The sequence below is a fragment of the Gymnoscopelus microlampas genome (genome assembly GCF_963454915.1).
Source record: "Gymnoscopelus microlampas genome assembly, chromosome: 6".
Classification (NCBI taxonomy): Eukaryota; Metazoa; Chordata; class Actinopteri; order Myctophiformes; family Myctophidae; genus Gymnoscopelus; species Gymnoscopelus microlampas.
In genome coordinates this window covers 24,700,878-24,725,448 of record NC_139943.1, presented here as the reverse complement: position 1 = coordinate 24,725,448, position 24,571 = coordinate 24,700,878, and the positions used below count along the sequence as shown (strand labels likewise).

The window sequence follows — 24,571 nt, the reverse complement described above, 5'->3', positions numbered from 1 at the left end:
AACTCGGCCATATGATAGATGGTCATGAAAAACGATAAAAAAATAAATCTCACAATCTTTCGTCAAAAGGTGGCGCTATAGCACTCAGTTGAAAATGACAACTTTGAACAGGTACAACTCATGCCCTGTTTCACCTACAGCCATGAAACTTTGATGCACACATGCGTCTCCTCATGCTGAACAACTTTCACACTCTGACTTTTGACCTCTGACCTTTAGATCTCCCACCATTTTGAATTATATGAAAAACAGTTAAAACCTATCTCCTCCTGGGATTTTTGAGTAATCTGCACGAAACTTTTTACACGTGAACTTTGGACCTATACCAAAAAAACGTTTGCAAAATATCTTCCATAAGTGAAAAAATGAAGCTTTAATGAGCCAATGAATATTGCAGTTTTATGACAATTATTCATCTGCCCCTAACACATACATGCAGACTTACCATTCTTTGAAACTTTGCAGAAATGTAAAGGGCCATTCCAAATATCACTGAAACCAATCTTACTCCAATTGGTCAAACGGGGGCGCTATAGCAATTTTTTGAAAATTGAAACTTTAAACAGGCAAAAGTCATGCCTCGTTTGGCCGACAGCCATTAGACCTGCTTACACATGTGCCTTGACTAATGAGGAACACATCTATCACGTTGACCAGTAAGCACCGCCCTTAGATTGTCCGCAATCTTGAGCAGTTTGAAAAACACTTAAACCCAGGATTTTCAGCTATTTGCGTGAAACTGTATGATCAGTGTGATCTCTTTTTTCAGAGGTTTGTCTGTTGGTCCAATAGCGTCCCGCTTAAGTGTATGTCTCACAACCTCAGGGTCACAGGTTCAAGCCTCACTTGGTGCAGACTTCATCTAAGTTGCATTTCACACAACATGACTATCAATGAATACATTTGCAATTGTTAAAGATAACATGAAATACTTAATTGAGTGTTTTTTACATACTTCATTGTGAAAATAGCTGATCTACAATCTCACAACTTTTCAGATAGCAATGAGAGTATGTTTTTTCAATGTATAACATACTTCATTGTGAAAATAGCCGATGTACAATCTGACAACTTTTAATGGTTTGTGAGCTTGTAGATCGGCTACTTTCACTAGTTTTGGTTCTGAGGAGATGTACAATTTCTTCATTGGTAATGGTTTGTGAACAAGTGATCTTTGTGTTAGTGAAACAGGGGCTTGGGTCATGACAGAAGGCAAGAGTTTGTGATCCTCAACAGACAATATCAGCCTGGACAAAGCTATAGCACTATAGGTAGTGTTGCAGCTACGTAAGAGTGCCTCACGATCGCAAGGTTGCCGGTTCAAGCCTCACTTGATGCAGACTCATTTAAGTTGAATTGCAAAAAACATGACTCAATCTATTCCGTTTCCATGACTCTTAACCCCTAATTGCTCACAGGCCCTCATTGGAAACAAGACCGCAAGGACTTTCATGAACTGACCTGTTAAAGGAATTATCATTTCTCTTTCTCTCTCCTGGCCCCATATTATCGCTGCTTGCAGCTATATTTTGTTTCTTAACTTCTCTCTCTCTCATGCGCGCGCGTGCGTGCGAACACACACACACACACACACACACACACACACACACACACACACACACACACACACACACACACACACACACACACACACACACACACACACACACACACACACACACACACACACACACACACACACACACACACACACACTAGTGCGATCAATTTGTCAAAAGTTTTTAAAGGTCCAGTAATTGGTCTGAGATTTCCTTGCATCAAAACAACACCCTAGTGAAATAACTTTAGAATTAATCATTTACAGTCTGCATCCTTCCACAAAATCATAAATCAATGTCTTCTAAAGTACATTTAAAGGTGAAAAAAGTAATTGTTGGGGGGAAAAAAGTGTTTTCTTTTTCCCAATTGTGGCAAGGCTGCATTTCTAAATGTAATCTTTGATTAATGTTGTTCTGCAACTTGGTTTCTATTTACAAAGCCTACATCTTTTCTTCTACTTTTTCACACGCATCAATTCCTGGTGCACAACCCAAGACTTCAAGCAGCTTCAATATCCTCATAATTTGCCTCCATTGTATAGTCTGAGTTATACCTTGTTGCGCATGGGTGTAGCATACTTAAAATAGCCGATCTACAAGCTCACAACGCGTCACAGCTCGATGCGCTGTGAGCGTGTAAATCGTCTACTTTCAGTGTGCGACACCGGCACGCAACCAAGTATAAATCAGGTATATTGTGTGTGTGTATGTTTGTGCACATGCATGCTTGTACAGTATGTGTGCATGTGGTGTATTGCACATGCATGAATAAATAAACAAATAACCACAAAAGGTCTAATTTTCAGACTGATCTAGCTGCAAACCAACCTCTGTGAGCGATCCTAAACCGGTACCGAGACAGAGATCACGTTTCTATTACTGGCTACATTCCAAGAGCCACTTCTCACCTTTATTGAGTTGTCTGAACAAATGCTGTTATTCATGTCTCAGATGTTAACCTTGAACCACACCCTGCATCAGCAGCCACACTTAATCTTTTTTATTTAATTAATATAAGTTTATTGTCAGACTGAGATGATGAGTGTGTGGTCATCATACCTCACAAAACAGTGGTTACTTACTGATTTATTCATAGACGTCCCCACATTTTCCAGAGCAGATTTATTTAAATTCCACCCACTGTGAGCCTCTCTGTATGTCTGTATGTCATTCTGTCTCACACACAAAATCCTCAATTTAACTCTGGCAGTGTAAAAATGAACCCATATAAAGATTCAAAGTTTCTTTACTGTGTACAGGTACATAAGAGTACAATTTTGTCCATAAGGAATATTCCACACAGAGAACAGTGTGCAGTCTCACTTTCACTGAGCTGCTCACTTTGCTCTGTCTCTCATCTTCTCTCTTGGCATGTCAGTTCTTTCTCTCCCTCTCTGTCCCTCTCACCTTCCTGTGCATCCCTCCCTTGTCTCAGACAAGTGACTGAAAAGGAAACTGACGTACATTATGCATTGGCGACATTCAACAATTCATCAAGTATTCACAGCCATGCACACTCCCTCTGGACTCTCTCTCTCTCTCTCACGCACACGCACGCACGCACAAACTCACACACACACACACACACACACACACACACACACACACACACGCGCGCGCGCGAGTGTGTGTGCTCACACGTACAGTCGCACATACATAGGTCTACATCCCAGTGGAATGATTCTATTAAAATAGGAGTGTTCAGAGTTAATCTAAGGCGATGGCGGAACCACAATAAAAGGATACGGATAACAGGCCTAGGGAACAACGGTACAAAAGACCTTCCATGAATAAGGAATAAAGAACAGAGAGCAATGAAGCATTAATTGAAGACACTACACTGAAGAGAATACTGTAAGAAGGATAAAGCTTTTGATGTGAACAATGGAAGGATCTTGAGAAGCTGCACCTCCATGAGTGCAAGAACTATATGTCACACATGAGTTGTACTTGGTTGCGCATCATGTTGTGCACCGAAATATAGCTGATCTACAAGCTCACAACGTGTCACGCTGCGTCGCTTTTTGAGCTTGTGGATCTACTATTTTCGGTGCACGACAACAGCACGCAACTAATCCTCAGTTAAATCTGTAATGCAGAACACAGAACGTATAACGAGCACATCTGCAGTGGTTGGAGGTGGTCTGCGTACTGGTTGAAGCTCATAAGCTCAATATCTCCCCAGGCCAAGCAGGGAGTCCCTCTTGCCCGGTTTGAATCACGGGTGCTACAGTTGCAATTACCTCTCTCCATCGAGAGCAAGCCCCTAGGACCGCAGGGATTATTGAAGCTGCCGTGTCCCGGTGATCAAATCTGGTATTGCATTTAAAACGCTACTGCGCATGCTTCTATGGTCTGAAACCCTAGTGTGCCTGTTCTATTGACACCAATGCTGGTGTCAATTCAGGTGTCAATCCCTTTTCTCATTTGTACATATAGTGTTTTGTAGTGTTTTATTGATGACATGTATTATTGTGTTATTTTGATGAATTGAATACATAGGACCACAATGGAAAAAAGTCCCCAGGATTTTTTGTGTTATCCTTTTAGCCTTAATGTCTGACTGTAGCTCGTGCTGTTTACCTTTCTGACTAATAAAGTATTCAATCAATCAATCAAAGCAGAGAGTCCTTCCGCATGCTTTATGTGCTGGGGGAGCAGCTTCATTGAAATGAATAGGTGGGGGTAGGGTCGTCCGTACTCTCGTTTACATATAACTCTATGAGAGAGAGAGGATTTAAAACTTTATGAATGTGTATGTCTGTCTGCAGATGTAGCAGAGTCGCTCAGAGCCTCTGTCTGAAGTCCAAAGTCCTAATATTTACCCCGCCAAAGGGGTAATTCCCCTTTAGACTAGTACTTAAGATGTTTGGCTATAGTGTCCCTTCCCGTTACATATGCTGATCAGTGTCAGATCTTTTGTGCACACTGATAACAGGCCACGGACCTCAATTATGTTTCAATGTTAGATTAACACAACAATATATATTCAGAGTTTAGAGTCCTGACGATCGGCAAAGTACAAAGATGCAGAGCGTGAAACAATGAATGTGTATGAGAGAGAAATGGAGGCAGACATGCCATATTCAAATACATTTTAATAGGAGCTACAACTGTATAATCAGGGGTTGAAAACATCTCCTTTCAGCGTATGCCTGCCAGCTGTGTGTGTGTGTGTGTGTGTGTGTGTGTGTGTGTGTGTGTGTGTGTGTGTGTGTGTGTGTGTGGGGGGGTGAGAGACAGAGAGAGAGAGAGAGAGAGAGAGAGAGAGAGAGAGAGAGAGAGAGAGAGAGAGCAGTGAAGTGTGCACTGGCATAATGACAGCTATCGAGCATGGAGCAGTAGCCTACCACTACGGTAAAGTGTCATCTATGAACACTCACAGCAGGAGCTCTATCAAGCCAGTTTAAATAATCTACAAAACCTGTGTCACGTCAGACGTTAAGCATTTGCCTTCCACTCTGTGTATTTCAAAATAAAGATAAATAATATGTTGCACATATTTTGATTAATAACCTGTGTTCTGTGTTCCTCTGTAGGGAACATGTTGGCAACAAAAATATGATTTATTGTTCACAAAGTCAAAGAAAATGTGTTAAGCGAATTGGACCCAATGGAGTATTATTTGTTTTTCTTCTAGCTCAAAGCCCAAAGCAGCCACTGTGAGCCTAGGTGCAAATGATTTCTTTCATGTTCTTGTGGTGACGGTGATTAATACATGTGTTATAATTGTTTTCATGAGCTTCATAGAAACTGCAAATAACTGCAGATAACAAATGGGCAGGCATTGTTGTCTCAATTGTAAAGCTGTAGCTTTGCATGCTACTTATGTAACTAACTGCTAAGCTACAGTATGTCACATAGGAGCTCATGAAAAAAGTTTGCAAACAGTTTTACATCATCAAGGTGAGATCAATCATGTACGGGTAACTGTGCCCTCTGGCGCCTGTCAGAAGTATAGAAACTGGTCCATCTTACACTTATAATTCGTAATGCGTCCTTCGCCTACTCACAGCACACCAGTAGTGCAATTGTCTCCAAACTGTCATAATTATGTTTACATTTTTTATTAAAACAGACATTTTGCCGCAGTGGGGGACGGCCCTACTGTGCATGCGTGCACCAATGAAACCTGTACACTTAACGACCAGTAGGTGGCAGTAAATGCAACATTAAGGATGCAAGCTGCTGTTAAAATTGGATCACTTTCAAACACTCAGCTATAATGTATTTAACATTTTGGAGATGTGCGAGCTACAGAAACAGCAACATGTTCAACATTTCGTGTGTGCGAATGTGCGCACACACACACACACACACACACACACACACACACACACACACACACACACACACACACACACACACACACACACACACACACACACACACACACACACACACACACACACACGGTAGGTTTGAGCAGAGTAGAACTATCCATGGTGCTGAGTAGTGCTTGACAGGTGAGCTCTGTCCATGGTTCTAAACCACATGAACTATAAGCTGTCCATGGCGCTGAGTAATGCTGGACAGGCAAGCGCTGTCCATGGTTCTAAACCACATGAACTGTGAACTATCCATGGTGCTGAGTAGTGCTGGACAGGTGAGCTCTGACCATAGTTCTAAACCAAACAGCTCCCTTATCCATGGCACAAAATATAATTGTTTGTCTCCTGGTGTAATATTAAAAACATGACAGCCGTTTTTCCTAATCCTCATTTCAACATTTAACGTTGTAGCATGTACAGTAGTAAATACAGGGTAGACTGTTTGCACTGTAACACGGACAGTTGTGACCAATCATCAAGTCAACATTTCAATAACTAACTGCAGTCATAGAGATTCCGAAGAGGCCAGTACAGCAACCTGCTGCAGCAGCGTCAGCTTCAGGGACAGCCAGAGGACCGCAGGAGGGCCCAAGGCCCAAAATGAAGACTCCCTCCCCCTCCCCCAACCGAGGAGCGGCCCCTGCCCCAACTGCAGCCACCAAAAGGACCTAGCGGAGGAAGAAGTGGCCAGCACAGCAGTTGGGGACTGAGTTGGGAGTGCCTGGTCCCCCTCCACCACTCTCCATTTGGGCTCATTAAGAGTTTTTCTGGCAATCCAGGCAGAGGACATGTCCACCTGCAGCCTGCCAAAGAGGAGACGAGCCAGCCAAATTTATGTTCACAATGTTTGTGCCCCTGTTGTTCCCTGCATGTACCCGATGCAGCCAGGTATGTTGCAGAGGGAACAGGCAAAATAAACAATCCAAATAAACCCCATACACAAGAGGGGGGAGGTGACATCATCGTGTCGTGGCCACGCGACTCAATGCCAGCCAATTAGAAAAAATGATCTCACAAGCGCCAGCGGGCACTGTTACCCACAAGTGAGTCTCACTCGTGATTCGTAGAACCGCGGTTACATTCATAACCTATAGTTTCTCAAGTTATCCCATTATAAGTGAAATCAGTTCACAATACACCCGGGATTAAGCCCCTCAACAGCATACAAGATTATGTGAGGACACGCTCAGGGAAACCCATTCCTTTACAATGGAAGAGGCCTCAATGATTCTAGGAAAACATTTCTGAATAAAAACTGTGGGAGATTAAAAAAAAGTTGATTACAAATCCATTTATTTATTAGTGACTGCTGAATATGCCATCTCCAGGAAAGAAAAATGGAAATGGAAAAGACAGGGGAGGCAATGACAAATGCTAACGCAGCCATTTTTGGAAGCAATATTGTATTGAGTATGACTCAAATAGACTGGCTGGGTGTTTTGAATGGCAAGGCAACGGCCAAAGCTATTAACTTTACTTACAATAGAGGTGAGGCATCAAAAAACTCTTTGCTTGGATTTAGTCTAGTAGTCTTGTCTTCCTCTATGTGCTATGTCTATTTTTATGGCAGTGTGAATATGCAGTAAGCAGTGTAGACGGTCAAAAATGAATTATTAATTCACTGAGCTACAGAACATTACAAAGTGCAAATACACAGTAATAGTCCCTTGTTGAATACAAAAAGTTTCAGTGGCTCCACTAAATGCACGCGCGCGCGCGCGCACACACACACACACACACACACACACACACACACACACACACACACACACACACACACACACACACACACACACACACACACACATACACATACACACACACACACACACACACACACACACACACACACACACACACACACACACACATTTAAGTAAGTGTTAAATAGCTCTATATTCCGATAGTAATGATTGCTATAGTAGTGTTTGTCTCCCCATCCCAGCAAATACATTTTCAGGTCAGGATATCAATTTCATCCAATCAGGAGAGCGAACTCACACAAGATACAGGATAAACAACTGAAATTGGAAGTGATGAAACAAATACATGAGCAAACAGAATTCAAACAAACAATATAACATTTAAGGTGATAAATGGATTCGCTTAAAATGTATTTTCTGTTTACAAAAAATGCGGAGAAATGAGGCTCCCCTGTTACTGAACAAATTCTCTATAGCAATGATTATTATGAGAATATACAGCTTTAACCCTTTAGAAAATATATTTAAAAAACGTTTACCAAAAATGGTAATTTCAGCACCTTTAACTCTTGAGTGTAAAATGGACCCATAAGGGTACAACATTCATTTTACAGTGTGGAATCCTTTCTAGATATAATAACTAATACTATGTTCAGTGTGATAGGAAGGGCCAAGTGGCATTCCCTCTAAACCTGTTGGAACAGATTCATGAACTGCTCTGGTGGATAGTAGTTTAAAGCTGGGATTAGGCGGATGAGTCACGGTCAGAGTCAAGATATTATCTCACAAGAACTCGGTTTTACTCTGTCATATTTCCATGTCTTCCAATATTGTATGTGTGTATCCCCTATACCTTTCCTTCATTTTAAATAATGCGATTGGTCTGACTCTAAGGATCTTAGTCTTTTTAAAGAGACTCCTCACGATCAATGATTGATGACTTATTTTGTTCCCCCGCCTCTCAAAGCGACTCGCCATGGGAGTGTGGCTTCAACCGAACCAGCTCAGCAACATGGGGTTGAAAGTAGAACAGTGTTTGCTCTGGGTGCATTCAGCAGCACACAGCAATAATGAGGAAATACTAAACACAAAAAAAACAAAAACAACACCAAAGTGAAACAGAACAGAACAGAGAACACTGACCTGGGGTGTCATACCATGACAGAGGTACATGATGGGGACGTTGTCACTGTCTGGTCCCTGGTCCAAGCATAGGTCATCTTTTAGACTATTTTTCAACTGGTGAAATGAGTCAGGGTCCGGGAGAACAGATATATAGATAGAGAGAGAAAGGAGTGATAGGAGAAGAGGTGAAATATTATCTTAGATTACCTGCGCATTTGCACAAAGGCACAAACACACAAGCACGCACGCACGCACACACACACACACACACACACACACACACACACACACACACACACACACACACACACACACACACACACACACACACACACACACACACACACACACACACACACACACACACACACACACACACACACACACACACACACACACGCACCACATTCCTTTGATTAGATTGTTAATTAGTCCATTATGACTGAGTGCCACAATGCACAGCTACAGTATGGTTGTGTGGCTAAAGCTGAGACAAATGGAACCACTTACGGCTAATTACTGCTTGCCTGGAGGAAGTCAGACAAACACTCTGGATAAACCTGCTCCATCATCGCTACATTAAGTTTCTATGGCACTGCTAATCTAATATTTGACAATAATAAAACATTAGTCGTTTTTGGCACGTATTATTTGCTTCAGTTGTGATCCTCTTGAAAATTATAAGCTACTTACAGTATGTCATACATCAGCTAAAACATGGAGCTCCATATACTATAATTCTTCTAAACTGTCTTTTATGAGGTTAACAATACCGAATACATAATTTAGGGAGTAAAACTTTTTTTAGCTATAGTGACAAATTTGATAAAATAAAATAATAATAGAAATATTAATAATTATTATCATTATTATACTATAGAATTTATGTTAACCCACAGAAATACTTTACTAAAAATGTATTCCGTATTCAAAGGATAGTGACAGAGAGTTAACAATGGCACCCATTGGGGAACCTTGAGGCACACAAGAGTCTTGCATCTGTCAAGCTCAAGGCAGAGTCATTTCCATCAATGTCTGGTCACAGGTTGAGTTTGAAGGGAAGGTCAAGTGTGAGCAGGGATGGCTGGCTTGAATAGAAATAATGTTGGCTATGAAAGAGAGGGAAAAAATGTGTTGTAGGTGGTGTAGTGGTGGAGTCTAGACCAGAGTCACAATGACACAAACAGCACTTACTCCTCCTGTATTGTGGTAATTAGTGTGGTTGCCCGAATAGGGCAACCAGACTATAGTACTCTTCCGACTTTATTATTCTAGATAAACTTTATTTTGTCGCGCTACTCCTCCCACAGTTTATTTTTTCCAATTTCGTGCTACTGTATATGTCAAAAGGACCGGTCTCACCGGGAATCGATGGCTATCCATTTTGCTAATACATTGGTTACATAGTTTAATTGATATTGATTTATTAGTGCATTAAATGTCCCCATCGACTTTAATGGGAAAATGAAAAAACTCCCATTCAAGTATTTTTTTTCTCAGAAACCGTAAGGGCTAGAGTTACAAGACTTGGAGGGGAGGTTTATAGTTTATTGCAAAATTATTTTAAAAATAATTACACCAGCCGGCCTCATGGTGGCGCTATAACAGCCCACTTTACCTTTTGGCCTATAACTCTTGAACCGTAGGTCGTAGAATAAACAAATATTTTCCCCTGGATTCCTTGGGTCATGACGCAACTCCCCATATAGGCCACACCCATTTCCGTCTGGATAGATTTTCCGCCATTTTGAATTTTCTTCAAAACACACTTTTAGCTCCTCCTCCCACATATTTTGTCCAAATTTCACAAAAATCGGTACACATGATCTCTGGACCCATGCAATAGACATCTCCAACGGCATATTGATAGTCCTTACCGTTCGTCCATAATTGGCTTCCAAATTTAGGGGGAGGGCCCGTTTTACAAAAAATGTCAAAAATCACGAACGAAACGTCCGGTCAATCCCAAATTTGAATCACATGTCAAGGGTGGTTCACTCAACAAATCCCCAAAAGCATTTCCTCTTTGATCCATAAAAAAAAAACATAATTTTGGGGGGGATCAATCCTCTCAAAAAGAAAAGCAAGTGATCTCAGGAGTGACCTGACGATGTCATTGGCCTGCTACATTTGTGGGAGGGGCCTGTTTCTTTAGTGGGAGGGGCCTATTTCTTCAAATCAAAACGGTGTCAATCAAAACGGTGTCACGAACGCGGGATCCGATCGGCAACCGAATTCGAATGGCATGTCACACGGCCCGTGGCGGTATTCCTCCAGGCGTATTCCTCGAGTCCCGGCGGCCGCGACCGGCGTCGGCGCAAGCACACTTTGCAATTTCCCAGAATTGCGACGCGTTTAGTTACCTTTGGTATGCTGAGGATGACCGGTCAGCAAGTACAATTTTGTTGTGGAGATCAGCACAGTTTCAAAATGAACTGTATTTGAGACTGTTGACATTTGGTAGTAAAATGGGAAGTCAATGTTTCCATAAGAAAATCCACCTTTTGCGTCTTGTAAAATGCTTACATAATTTGATGACACTATGAATATTTAGTAGTAACCATCTTAAGTGTGATTCAACTGACATTAAAATAAATGAAAACATATTAGCTGGATCTCTGCTGATTCCATGCAAAATAAAGTCCCCAAGGCGGATTGGGGTCTTAACCAGTGGTTAGGATCCCAATCTCTTGACACACTTGTACCCCTTTCCTGGCCTAGAAACCCTCCACTGCCTCCTCTATGCTGAAAACTTTCCAACAGTTTTGTCTGTTTGTTGAAGGGCAAACGTTTCTTTAAAAAAAATGTCTTCAAGGTATAGCCTAGTTTTTGGAACTGTTAGAATTGCTACATTCTATTCCCGGGGTGGGGTGGGGAGGACATTCAACCTCAATATAGATGCATTTTCAGCAGGGTTAGGACAGGGTGGGTTTTGACCAAATCATGTCACTCCTCACTTCAGTATATCACACCCATCTATGTCTGTTGCACTTACTTTCTGCTCTTCTCTCTGGTTATATCAAAATTGTAATCAACTTAATTACAGCAAAACCTCATGTTCTAATCGTATTCCACTTTTAATACAAGAATATCAAACAAGCAAATGAGGCAAAGATCAGACTAATTTTAAAGTCTAATTTTGTCTGAATGAAACTGCTCAGCAAAGACAAATAACTCCTATCCTTTCAAATATTTACACTGCATACACGAGCAGAATTTCATTGTAATTTCTTTCATTTCATGTTAATCAGAGATGAGTGAATAAACACCATGCACTGATCGCACCGCACCAGTTTGCAGTGCTCACTTCATCTGCCGTATCCCCTGACTGACTGTTTGTTTTGACAAATTATGTAAACTTCATATCTGCATCTCTCAGATGTCGCTGTGGCAACGCTTTCATCTCCTGCACTGAAAGCAGCAGCCCCACACATGCTCAGTAATATCGACAGTTCCATGCAGCGGCCTCTGCAGTTGAAGTATTTATCAAACAACAAACAAGAGAGGGGTGGAGAGGGCGGGGTTTTGCAGCGAGAGACTAAGTCGTACTGACTATCACCTGTATAGAACCGCAGCCAACCCATTTCCCATCAATTCACAACTTATTTCTCTATTCCAATTAAATGTTTGAACCTATGCAGGGTGTCAATGCAGATGACACTATATAGAATAACATACTGTCATAGAATAGGGGCTGGTGTGATTTTTCATAGCTTCATTGAGCACGTACAGTAGGCATGTATGGTATAAGCTATATCATGGATTTTTTACATGCACTCAAACAAATCTAAAAAGGTTCAGTGCGGCAGCCCCTACCATCTGGAACTCTCTCCCGACGGAGATTCGCCATGCCCCAACTCCTGACATATTTGAATCAGCCCCAAAATAGCACCTGTTCACTAGTTTTCTGTCTACTTGTTTGTTCCTTCTCTGTCTCAGTGTCAAGCACTCATGGGTCTCTTGAAAGGTGCTATAAAGTATACATTTAAGTTAGCATTATTATTCTTAAATAATAATGAAATTGTGTAGGTACGTGACTGAATCTGTCATGAGAAACAGATTTTGCCCTCTATCAGTTAAGAGAGAGAGGTGGGCTACTTATGTCCTGCTTTCAACAGATTGCAGTCATTCTTCAATTATGCAAAAACCTCCTACAGCCTTCAGTTGAAGAGGGGAATAGCCACACACCATTAAGTGGCATAAAAAGGTTTGTTCTTTCACTTGAAGTGATTTGAAGTGAGCTCTTTCCTTAGAGTGGCTTACATCACAAACTGTGCACACAATCACCTTTAGTGTTAATGGAAAAGTTACGCTGTTGTGGCTTAGAGAACTTAAGGACAGAGAAAAGATGTTTAAAGGAAAAGTTTATCCATTGCTACGTACAGTATGTGCAGACCCGAGCAAGATGTATTTTTTATCATCACTCTCATAATACCATCATGTCCGCAGGCAGGAACTACTTATCAAGTTTAGTGATCACCTTGTACTTTGCCCCTCTTACATTTAACCAATTAACTAATATTTGAGAGTTATGTGATTGTTCAGTTTGACCGTACATCGGATCAACTCTAATCTTAGGGTGTGTGCCCATCAAACTACTTTTAAAAAGTGACACTACTGTATTTTGGGACTTTATTTTCATTGTTTCCTCCAAGAAAGGCACACTCTTAGTGCTCCTTCCTGAAGAAGTGACATTTTAATGGCAAGTGCTGAGGGCACTACCTACTTACTTTCTACACCTGTCTTTAGAATTGATTTTGCAACTGTTGTTGAAGACCTCATGAATATAACATTGAGTTCTATCTACTATTATGGTTGAAGGACAGGCAGGGAAAACAGAGAAGAGGAGGACTCACAAGTAACTCCCAGAGGGAGAGAAAAACAACAATACTGGGTCTAATAGCGGCGTGGCTTCCCTGTGAGTCTCTGACATCAAATTGATTCTTGCCCAAATATGGAGCCACGCTCAGTGAATCTGAGATTACATTTTCACAAAATATGAAACATTTTCACATGAAAAAAGAAAATAAGCAAAATCAATCCGGGATTGACTTCCTTGGCCTACTGAAACAAGAAATGTGGTGCTGATTGGTGTAGTCATTTTCAAGATTAGCCACGGCAGTCAGACCCAAAAATGTGGGAGTTACATCATACAGTACATACGGATGAACACTCTTCTAGATGGCTTGCCACCATAAAAGTGGAACAACTCCAGTAACTGATAATAAAATAAATGCACCTGGAAGTGTAAATCCTGCCTGCACCAACATCTCTCTATGTCTCTCTATGAGATATGACCCATTACCTAATGCTGATCTTGACAGTGACCTTGGTAAAAGTCACAATCAGGTTTCATGAAAATCCACCTATCCATTCTCAGTTTTGACCTTGATTCTTTGACCAAACTAATAACAGTACCTTGTTCCTGCAGTATTTCATTATTGATTTGAATAGTCCTCAATTCTTTATGTTCTGCCTGGAGAAGCATCTAGACTAGTGGAAACGACTGAGGATGGAGTACAGGAATCTGTGTTTCTGGCAACTTTGTGCTCCAAAATTGGTTGTGGGCTTGTTTCTGTGGATCTTTCTACTACTAGCGCAGTTGAGTCTAGATTCCAGGGCAACACTAAAATAAATTCAAATGTAACTTATTCATCACACAAGCCTTCTGACAACTGATGATCAGTACAAGTTAAGTACCAAATGACATAGAGTCAACACTTTTTGTTCAGTTTATAATATGTCAAGTGACATGGTCATGTTCACAAAGGTTATTTAGCCATAAAGGTCCAGTCTGAAAAGGTACGGGAGTGCTGAAAATGAAGGGTTCAGAGAGAACTCACCACTCCGTAAGCAACGGTGTCACTGTAGGATCTGAGCTCAGGGTAGATGTTGGTGAGGAACCACGTGAATGGTCGGCAATTGAGTCTAGACCGCAGGGCCTTTCTCTCAGAGAGGTCACCAATGTCTATACCCGAGTTCTAGAGAAGGGAACACACACACACACACACACACACACACACACACACACACACACACACACACACAGTATGAACTCACAAACGCAGAGATAGCTTTACAAAGAAGCATGCACCACTGAGCCTTTGGCTGTGGGATGCCACCCATTTAAGACTGAAATCCTGACAATTGCGTCAGATAATCAGAAACCCCAGATAACAACATGGATCTTTATCGGCATACATCACAATCACTGTGAAAATCTTCAATTTGTTTTTTTGTTACAATCTCACCTTGAATAAACTATCAGTTGTTATAGAAAGGCTAAGGGCTCCGCTGAATGTTCAAAGTTCAGTTTTTTGGGGTGAGGTCATAAAACCCCCCAAAAAAACGTACAAAAGTGAAAATGAATGTCATAGACTCTTTAACTTATTTCAGCACATCCTTCAGTGAGAACAACTCGACAGATCTATAGACCTTTATTGATCCCGCGAGGTGAATGTACAGTTGTCATGGCAACAATGCAGTTATGAAACAAGGTGAGCGCAATGTTAACTTGTACATCAGCTATTTTCAGCAAAGTGATTTGGTGTAGAGGGAAAAAGGAGGGGACCAAGTATAGTCCCCTGGGGGACCCTGGTCAATGTAGGGACCCCCATATTAGCCCCCCCATCCCCCGTGCACGAACACGATTTGTGGATGTTTTGGTTTGCTTCCATGTAATGGTATTTAATACATTAGGCTATATATCTCTGCTGTTCGGCAGAAACCAGCTAACTCCAAAAGGTTAATTTTTCAGGAAATGAAAGTGGAGTTGGGAGGTTTTGTTCATCATTGATAAGAACAGCTAAATGGACCTCCTGGCTCACAATGAGGTTGGAGGTCAAAAGGGGGTGGAGCCTGGAGTCAGCAAAACCAGCTAACTCCACCCCCCTTTTGAGGAGTTAGCTGGATTAGCATAAAGTTTGAGGATCCAATGGAGTTAGCTGGTTTTGTCAAAGACAGCACAAAGACGAGTCCATGAACACATCAAAACACAGACATCAGCGTAAGTCTGCGACGGAGCCGGCTGTTCCAACAAGTTAAACAAATTATAGAATGGAAAATAATCTTCACCACAGGCTATACCTTCCCCTTTTATGACATATTCTGTTGATACAGGCTTTGAGGTGAGGGCTAGAGATAGCCTGTCTCGGTTCGGTGCGTTAATGACTGACGGTCCTGAGGGTGGGCCCATTTCAATTGAAACGGGTGAAACATAGCTGAGCAGGGGGAGGATCCAACTAGAACTACAAGTAAATAGAACTGACACTGTCAAAACAATTTGAGACTCTTGAATGAACTGGAGAGGAAAGAAAACCAAGCCCCCAGAACCCAGTGGTTGCATTGAAGCGCATTGGACATGCTGGCCATTTATAGGTACTGCAGCTTAAACGGATGGGGCCACTGCACAATGTATGAGCGAAAACGGTTTCGACCAATGGGCTCGACTCACGAGCTTGCGCACAAGCTTGCGCACAAGCTTGCGCACGGGGCCGCGCACCGAGGTGACGTAAAACGCGTCACTCCTGTGACGCAGAACGTATCACAGTGGCCCCAAATAGGCTACGCCCATCACACTTTCCAACCCGGAAGAAGGGGTGAATTCGCTTCATGCGCTGGATGAGCAACTCAATGCAAGTGGATGAGAGGGGAAATCCCGTGCCCTCTCTATTATTTTTAGCGGCGCTAGCCGCTCTATACCTTTAGGTATAGAGCGGATATTAGCCCTCTATACCTGGCTTTTGCGTCAACGTTCTGATTGGTCAGACACGTCAACAAAGTGATTGGTCAAGCTTCACGTGACACGTGGCTATAAACACATTATAAACACTTATTGATGACAAAATGTATCAAAGGCGCCGCTACCTTTTAACCTTTTAACTCTATGGTTAAAATCAAGAATCAAAAATAGACTTAATTGTCACATGACAGGTTTACAAGAGTAAAGTGGGTGAAACCCACCCTCCTTTCCATCCACATAGCGGCAGGTATGTTTTTGACAATCCGGCTGAATCACTGACCTTTGAGGAGAAATGGAGCCTGATTTATACTTTGCTTTTTGTGTGCCAGAGATCATTGTGCACACTGATAATAGCCGATATACAAGCTCACAATGCCTCGCATTGTGAGCTTGTAGCCCTAAGTGTGAGACACCGGCACACAACTAAATATAAATCGCCCTTAATGCTTAAGGAAGAGGACTTGAAAGACAAGCAAAATATCCTTGGGCTATATCATATTTAAGCTATATCATTATCAGAAGAAATTGAAGATCCTGAAACCGTCCAGAGACAAGAAGGGTGTAATTTCAGAGTGGTGACAATGCATACATATCTGTATAGCTTCATTCAAAGGTGGTTTAGTTTGGGCCGTTAAGAGAACAACTACAACACTTGATCATCAAGACCTTCAGTATACACGACACCCGGCAATAAGGACTTTCAAGGACTGTGGCAGGCAGGACAACGGTCTGTACATCTTATATGAACTGATAATACATTAGTTTTCTCCCCAATTTCGTCGTTAGGCCAATTAATTCCACCCAATGCTGTTGTGTTGTACCCTACTGACTCCTCATTCTCAGGCACTCCTCATTCCTCATTGTCAGGCACTGCCCCAGCCTCCGTAGGAGTACATGGCCAATTGTGTTTGTACAGACGCTCGGCCAAACCAGCTGCACCGCGGTGGATCTGAACCCCAGACTCCATGGTGGTCAAAAGGCACTTTACAACCCTCGCCAACTGAGCGCCATTTTTTCCCTTTCTTGAGCTGAATCAATCTAGACACACTAAAAGCCTTTCACAGGCAGCAGAGGCAGGTAGCCCTTTGTTGAACTTGAGTGACAGAATGATCACAGCTAGTGTAGGTACGTGTAAGAATGTTCACACCTGCGTCATCAGTCTCTGACGCCTGAATTTCCCCCGCAGGATCAATGAAAGTGTCTATCTATTACCACCGACTGCTGGGTTAGAGTGAGTACTGAGTGGTTTCCTCCTGTGAGGAACACAGCATGAGACAAACGTATAGAAGTGTGTTTTTTATGACATTTTGAAAAGCATCTTTCCATCTCTGGTTTTCCGTGGCCATGGAGTTAATAATACTAGTATAAACTTAATTATTTTTAAGAAATTTACAAAACAGGCTTACACAGTGCTCCTCCTACGCCTTACCTCTCAGCTTTCCCTTTCCTACCATCTCAAAAGTAAGGACTGACTAATGTACCGAAAATATTTATATAAATTATTTTAAGCCTGGAGCCAAGCCATCCAGGCTCCTGGTGAATCACCATAAAACATTATATTTAATAAATACCATTTGTTTTGCGGTTTTCGAACACATAGAGAGGGAACCTTCAGAGATGCCAGTTGTACCTGTAAAGTACTATCAAGAACTAAGCACCAACTGAATGACAAACAGGGTTTAAACACAAAAAAAATCAAGGCAATAACACTGAAGCAAAACTCAGGTGTGGTGGTTAACACGGGGGTGTGGTAGGTAACAAGGAGGCGGAGAAAACAAAACACAAATGCCAAAACACTGTCCAAAATGGCCACCAGAGGGGCACCACAAATGCAAACCTAGGTTCTCTCACCTGCTGTTTAACATTCCAGGCCATGTACACATGGCTCTTGTATTGGTCCATCCAAACCTCTGCCACTCTTAGAGCGTTGCGACGTACATGTGCCGTGAGGTTCTCTGTGTAGGGCTTGTGTGCACGTTCAATGTGGGCTATTCTGGAACAGGGTAGGACCTCTACACTACCCCCACACTGCCACACCTGGGTTTACACACACACACACACACACACACACACACACACACACACACACACACACACACACACACACACACACACACACACACACACACACACACACACACACACACACACACACACACACACACACACACACACACACACACACACACACACACACACACGTGAATACAAAAACGTGTACATCTTTGAGTAATCTATTCATTTTCCTATCATTTGTCTAATAATAACAATGACATGCTGTGAGATGCCAGGCAAACCTGATGCTTCTTAATGGGATTAAATAATGAAACTCATGGTCTTGCATAGCTTAGCGTAGGCTTAGGAAGGGAAATGTTCAGATAGGATACAGCAGGTGCGCATCCTGAAATCTAATCAGAGTATGAGCAGCATGTTGACAATATAAACAACAACAAATCCAAAACAAATCATCAGAATCATCATAATGTGTGCTGTTCTCAGTGTATGCATGTTTTGCATAATACATTATACATGACAATGCCATAACAAGATAGTGAAAAGCAACAGACATAGACAAACTCCAGATAAACAGAAAGGCACACCTACAAAACAAACCTGGTGATATTCCTTATAGGAGACATAAAATTACTGTTATAGTATAGCATGGGTGGGCAACTTTGATGATGGAGAGGGCCACTATATTTCCATACTCACTCCAGAGGGCCACATTGCATATACTGTCGGGCAGACACCTCTTATCTCCGTATTTTAACTTTTTGTTGTATAGTAATGCTGTACTTGGCCATTCTATGTCACACAAAAGTAGCAAAAATAGCCGATCTACAAGCTCAAAACGCGTCGCAGCGCGACGCGTTTTGAGCTTGTAGATCTGCTATTTTTGCTATTTTTGAATTGGAATCCTGTTTTTCTTTTGCTATTTTTTAATTGGAATCCTGAAAAGTTACATTTTTATTTCATTTCAAATGCATTTAGTTATGTTAACTTTATGAACTTAAATACAAATACATTGGACATAAAAAAAAGACAATAGAATTTTAATACTAGTCATTAAGCTACTCATATAGACTGAAGTAATTAAAGTGGGTCATGTTTGGAATTGTAACAGCTGAAATCAATAATATATCAGTATTCCCATATTAACCTGCGGGCCGCATTCAGTGAAGGTGGGGGCCGCATGTGGCCCCCGGGCCGCCAGTTGCCAATGTATGTAGTATAGTGATAATACCTTTGTATGCCCCTTTGCCATACAAATGGGCATTGCTCTGTGCACGGATGACCTTTGCCATGGTAATGCATCAGTATCTTAGATAACCGCAACAATCCAAATGACCACTTCAATGCGGGGAAAACCAGTTATTTCCATTCCACTTCTGTGGTTCTTTCACTGTGTGTGCGATATAATCCCTTACGCCAGCTTGCCTCCTGCTCTCATTCCAAAGGGAAAAGCTACTGTATAGTATAGCGGCACAAAAGCAAACTGTAGCAGACAGCAGTGGCCTGTTGCCCAGCAGGAGCAGAAATTACAGCCAAGTTTTTAGATAAGTCACTTCCCTGAGAAATATCTCAACATATTCTGCAAAGGATTTGCTACATATGGGTAGAGCATAAGGAGCTATTCTTTGAGTATTAAAGTCTTTGTCAAAGCATGTGTGTGTGTGCAGGGAGTGATAGAGACCGAGGCGAGGGGGGACGACGACGACAAAGCGGAGCTAAAACAGAGAAATGTTCAAACAGTGGGAGAGAAGGGAGGAGATGAAGATGGAAAATGAGATGAGAAAGTGCGAGAGAAAAGGCAAGATGTGGGAGATGTAGAGAAAGGGAGAAATGGAAAAAAATAACAGCCTGTTTGATCCTTCCTGTCGTTCACTGCTTCCCTTTTCATCCATCAGAACAACACCCCTCTCCCATGGGATAAAAAAAAAGGGTCATGCGGAAACTATTACCCGGCATACATAACGGAGCAGCTACTTTTACAGCCTTCATTATGAGGTAATTGTAGCTGGTGTATGTTTGGCTTGCGCATGCTCGTGTGACCCTGTGCTGTACGTGAGAGAGGACAAATTGAGAGAAAGAGAAAAAAATATATGTGTGTGCAACATGCCTGCATGCAAGTATGTGTGCATGTGTCTGTGTGTGTGTGTATGTGTGAATGTGCACACTAACCAGACAAAAGCATTATTTCAAAGAGCATATGTTAACTCATTCACTGCCAGAATTATTTCTGGCGCGTTTGAACACTGCCATATTTTTCATTGAAAAAAAAAAAGTACTCAGGAGCCGAGATACAGAATTTTTAAGTTTTAAGTTAACAAGGAAGTGGATGGGAGTCTATATCTTCGAAAATCATATCTCCTTGGTCTTTGGGTCAAAAAAAAAAAAAAAAATCAAAAAAAAAAAATTAATAAAAAAAAAATTTTTTTTTTTTTTTTTATTTTTTAAAAAGTCGTTTTAGTCGTTCTAGGCAGGCATGGCTTATGGACAGAAGTCGTTTTAGTCGTTCTAGGCAGGGAATGAGTTAAGCAGGCCATTCACATCCCTAATGGTCCCTTAGCCTGTCTTCTCTGGTTTCACGCTAAACAAAGCTCGGGCATAAACTGTTTTTAAAAGTTTTAATGAGAAAATGAAAAGTGAAGGACAATAATAATTGATGCTGTAAATTATAAAACATGTTGAAGGGGACCACATGCTGCGATAAAAGGACTTAATAAAAATAACACCCCATGATGAAGATCATTGATAATTTAGCCATAACAAATCAGCCCACATCCTGCTCTTTTGATATCCTTCCCACACGCTTCCTTAAAGAAGTCCTGCAGCTAGTTTGTCATTTTATTTTTATCATAAGCAAATCCTCTCTCACATCTGGCACTGTCCCTGATCATTTGAAGTCTGCAATAGTGCAACTGCTTCTCAAAAAATCCTCACTAGACCATACTACCCTGAACAACTTTCATCTAATCAACAAACTTCCATTTCTGGCCAAGATTCTTCAAAACTTTGTTGCAAAACATGTAATTAAATTTGTGACCAGAAATGGTCTCTTTGGAAATGTTCGGATTGGCTTTAGTGTGGGCCAGCACAGAGACTGCACTCCTCAAAAGGCTCAATTATCTTCTTTTAGTAGCTGACTCTGGCCACTCATCTATTTTAATCATTTTAGATCTGACTGCAGTTACAATTTACAATTTTCAATGAGGGTCTTAAAATGTGTTAAAAAAAGGACGATTAGTGTTGTATTTGTGACTGCAGATCTTCCACACTTTCACTTTGTTTTGTGGGGTACCTCAGGGGTCAGTTCTTGGCTCACTGCTTTTCTCCAATAACATGTTACTAAGATACATAATCTGTAGAGGCAATATTAGTTTAAATTATTATGAAGATGACACACACACAGCTTTATTTCTGTTTTGACCCCACCTTCTATAGTTCAACCAATTATAGTTCAGATCTGGCTGTTAAATAATTTCCTTCAATACAGACGAATCCATAGTTATTATTATAGGGCCAGACACCATACAAAATAACATCTCACCATAACTTGATTCATTCTCCGCCGCAATTGCTGCAGAAATGTTGGTGTCACTTTTGATAATGATCTTAATTTCAATCACAATATTAAAATAATAGTCCAGTCTTGTTTTACCCAGTTACAAAGAACAACTAAGATCCATGTATTCTGTCACATCACATCCTTTCTAGGCTATTGTAACTCACTCTACTCATGCTTAAGCAAACATAACCTTTCCAGACTTCAGTTAATTTATAATGCCACTGTCAGCCTCCTCACTAATTCTAAGTACATAACCCTGGAGTATGTGTCTGGATCCTGGGTGGTGTTGAGAGAGAGCTGTATGAATCCTGATGATATGAGCCCTAGAGGTCATCCTGGTGATACAGTAAGTGGAGATTGATAGTCCTGAAGGTAGAGCCTTTAAGATACATAGTCTTGAAGGTCTGTGATGAAGAGTAACTAGTCCATATCCGCATTGCAAATAAACAGTGTAAATTTGGAAAAAGTGAAGAAACAGCTTCCTCACTCCCTGCATACTGTAGGTCAATTGTCAATGCCCATGTGCATGTTCAGATCGATTGAACAACTTATTGATTCTATTATTTTATTATCTTAATATCATATCGTATACTTTCTTTGAGTTCATTCTTACATTTATGTTCTTTTATAATGTTTTTATTTTATTGTAATTTTTTTATTATGTTTTTTGTGGAATTACAGGTTTTTCTCAACAGAGATGTACAGTCTGAATCTGATCTGTTAAATTACTTTTGTATAAATGTCAAGAATAGCTGCCTGCAGACAGGCAGATTGGTGTGTTGCTGCAAGGTGTATTCAGCGTTATATATATAGAGAGAGAGTTGCATCACGCTTTGAACTCATTGCACATTCTGATATGGAATTCCCAAATTGTGTAAATTGGAATTTGGTGTGTTATCATAAACCCCAGCGGGCAAATGCTTGGTGGCGGTGTGTCTGGCTATCGGCCCCATTTTCAGTGCTTAAGTTTAAGTGCAGCCTGAAAAGATAGACAGACAGCTGGAGGCAACATCTGGTCTGGGTCATAAAAACACACCATGGAGGGTCACCGAGGTGATGAAATGTACTCCTTCAGAGGTGGTCTGCTCATGGTCTGCTACTTATGTGTGCTACGAGAGGTCAAACTTCTCTCCTCTGCTTGAGTCCACAGGTATCGACCCAATTTATTTTTACAGTGGGGAATTTCAGAAGTATAGTTTTGAGGAAAGAAAAAGAGATTGAGAGCGAGAGATAGATAGATTGAGAGAGACGGGACGGGACGGGGTTCTGAAGTATAATGTCAATAACCTCTACCTCTACCAGAGATGGAGTTACATGGATGGTTACCACGCTGAAAGTAAAGGAGATAGCTGTAACTTGTATCCCATCAACTGTGGAGATTTGCTAAAGAATTCAAGGCATTTTATCCCCGTTAGTCATATTCCGCATAAAGGGCAGGCAGTAACATACTGTAGTTTTGTTAAAGCTGTACGGTGCAAATTTCAAAAAAACGATTTTTAGCAGCCTCTGCTGGTCATTACCGTCACTGCACGCCATTTGTTTATTACTGCGTTACCCAGAATTAGATTCGTTTTCACTGGAAGACGGAAGCGTTTCAAAAAGCGTTCTTTTAATTGTTTTATACGATCTGTGGAGCCAGTGGAGCTTTAGTTACCGTGCGCTGTGTTTTCTTTTTCTGTTTTTTTTCGTTCTTCAAATCATACAATCTGTTAAAATCAGCGTGAGTTCCCTTTTTGTTATTAGCGCGGTAGTTCCTGGCCAAACAGGAAACCGGTGCATTTCCGCTTCCATTTTCCGGCCAGATGACGTCATTTTCGCGGGACAGTCACCCCGACCATGTTCAATAGAAAATATATAAATAAAAGGCTTTCGGGGGTGAAATTCACGGAGTGGGTGTTGTGAAACATTTGCCTCACAAAATATATACAATTTAACTTTAGTTTTATTGAAAAAGTTACCTAGCATTACTTTAACTAAAACTAACTTCAACTTATACCTTGGGGAGCTGAGTACCCCACGCTTGCACTGCAACCCTGAACTTATCTAAACATACCCAGTATTTGAGAATTCAAATATTAGAATCAGTAGGATTGGACATGCAACAGACTCCCTACTACAAAGTCTGTGTAATATTCAACTAAGCCCTATAGAGAATGTGTGAATAGACCAGGTATCCATTGAATTCACAGGCAGCGAGCTGGAGTGTTGCTGATGTTTCTAAGGGAACCGGAAGAAAACAAACTTGTCAAAGAGCTGAAAGGAGCCTCCCCGAGGAGCTTGGAGCGAGGACACACAAGTAGATCCTTTACTTATGTGTTTTTGTCAGAATGTGTGTATGAATTAAAAATCTATTTATGACCGGATACTGCCGATAGGATCTAAACTCTCCGCTCTCCGGTAGATGGGATCCAAAAGCCACAACACTCGGCACTGAGTCCGTGAGGGGGAAGACAAAACCTTTAATGTGCTCGTATTATAATAATGTATGTATATTTTAAAAGTCGATTGATGAATGGGTACTAAGGGTACCAAGAAAAATCCCC

The 24,571-nt window shown here is 41.3% G+C and overlaps 1 protein-coding gene across 1 annotated transcript in view; it reads right to left on the bottom strand.

The window, feature by feature from the left end:
• The window catches only part of LOC311047226 (polypeptide N-acetylgalactosaminyltransferase 18-like), a gene marked incomplete at its 3' end in the record, with an annotated part of 141,736 nt that overhangs the window by 20,818 nt on the left and 96,347 nt on the right, over positions 1–24,571 (bottom strand). Inside the window, exons 7-9 of the mRNA XM_084059873.1 lie at positions 18,311–18,496; positions 14,562–14,699; positions 8,737–8,832 (exon numbers count right to left, since the gene is read on the bottom strand). Coding sequence (XP_083915999.1) covers positions 8,737–8,832; positions 14,562–14,699; positions 18,311–18,496 — 420 coding nt within the window. The remainder of the gene's footprint in view (positions 1–8,736; positions 8,833–14,561; positions 14,700–18,310; positions 18,497–24,571) is intronic.